Raw genomic sequence first — 405 nt, 5'->3', positions numbered from 1 at the left:
GGAGCCAGTGGCCAAGGGAAGGGGTTAAAACCGCAGCTCATGGCTGGCCCCGCTCCATCCTTGCCTTCCCTGATTAATGAGACCCCCCCCACCACCGCCCTGGTCTTCCCTGATTAATGAGGATCCCCCCGGATGGTGTCGGGAACCGGAGCTGGGGGATGCCTCGTGGTGCTGGGGGTGCAGAGAGTCCCCAGCCGGACACCACACCTCCCTGGCCACCTGGACCGTGGCTGCTGTCCCCTGGGGGTCCCGGCAGTGGGGATGGGGTTTAACCCCAACCCAGCGCCCCAGGTAGCCCCCAGCTTGCTGGGGGGCCATGTCAGGCACCGGGGAGGTTTCCTTGGGGGCGGGGGTCCCCCTCACCTGAAGGGGTACCCGAACTGGATGGAAATGGCGCTCATCTCT

General features: G+C 66.2%; 1 protein-coding gene across 1 annotated transcript in view; it reads right to left on the bottom strand.

The window, feature by feature from the left end:
• The window catches only part of SYPL2 (synaptophysin like 2), an 8,261-nt gene that overhangs the window by 5,497 nt on the left and 2,359 nt on the right, over positions 1 to 405 (bottom strand). The window contains exon 3 of the mRNA XM_009635667.1: positions 364 to 401. Within this exon, the coding sequence (XP_009633962.1) occupies positions 364 to 401 (38 nt within the window). The remainder of the gene's footprint in view (positions 1 to 363; positions 402 to 405) is intronic.

The sequence above is a fragment of the Egretta garzetta genome, unplaced genomic scaffold, assembly GCF_000687185.1.
Source record: "Egretta garzetta isolate BGI_Z169 unplaced genomic scaffold, ASM68718v1 scaffold623, whole genome shotgun sequence".
NCBI lineage: Eukaryota > Metazoa > Chordata > Aves > Pelecaniformes > Ardeidae > Egretta > Egretta garzetta.
The sequence above is the reverse complement of the archived record's forward strand: the minus strand, read 5'-3'. Positions and strand labels throughout refer to the sequence as shown.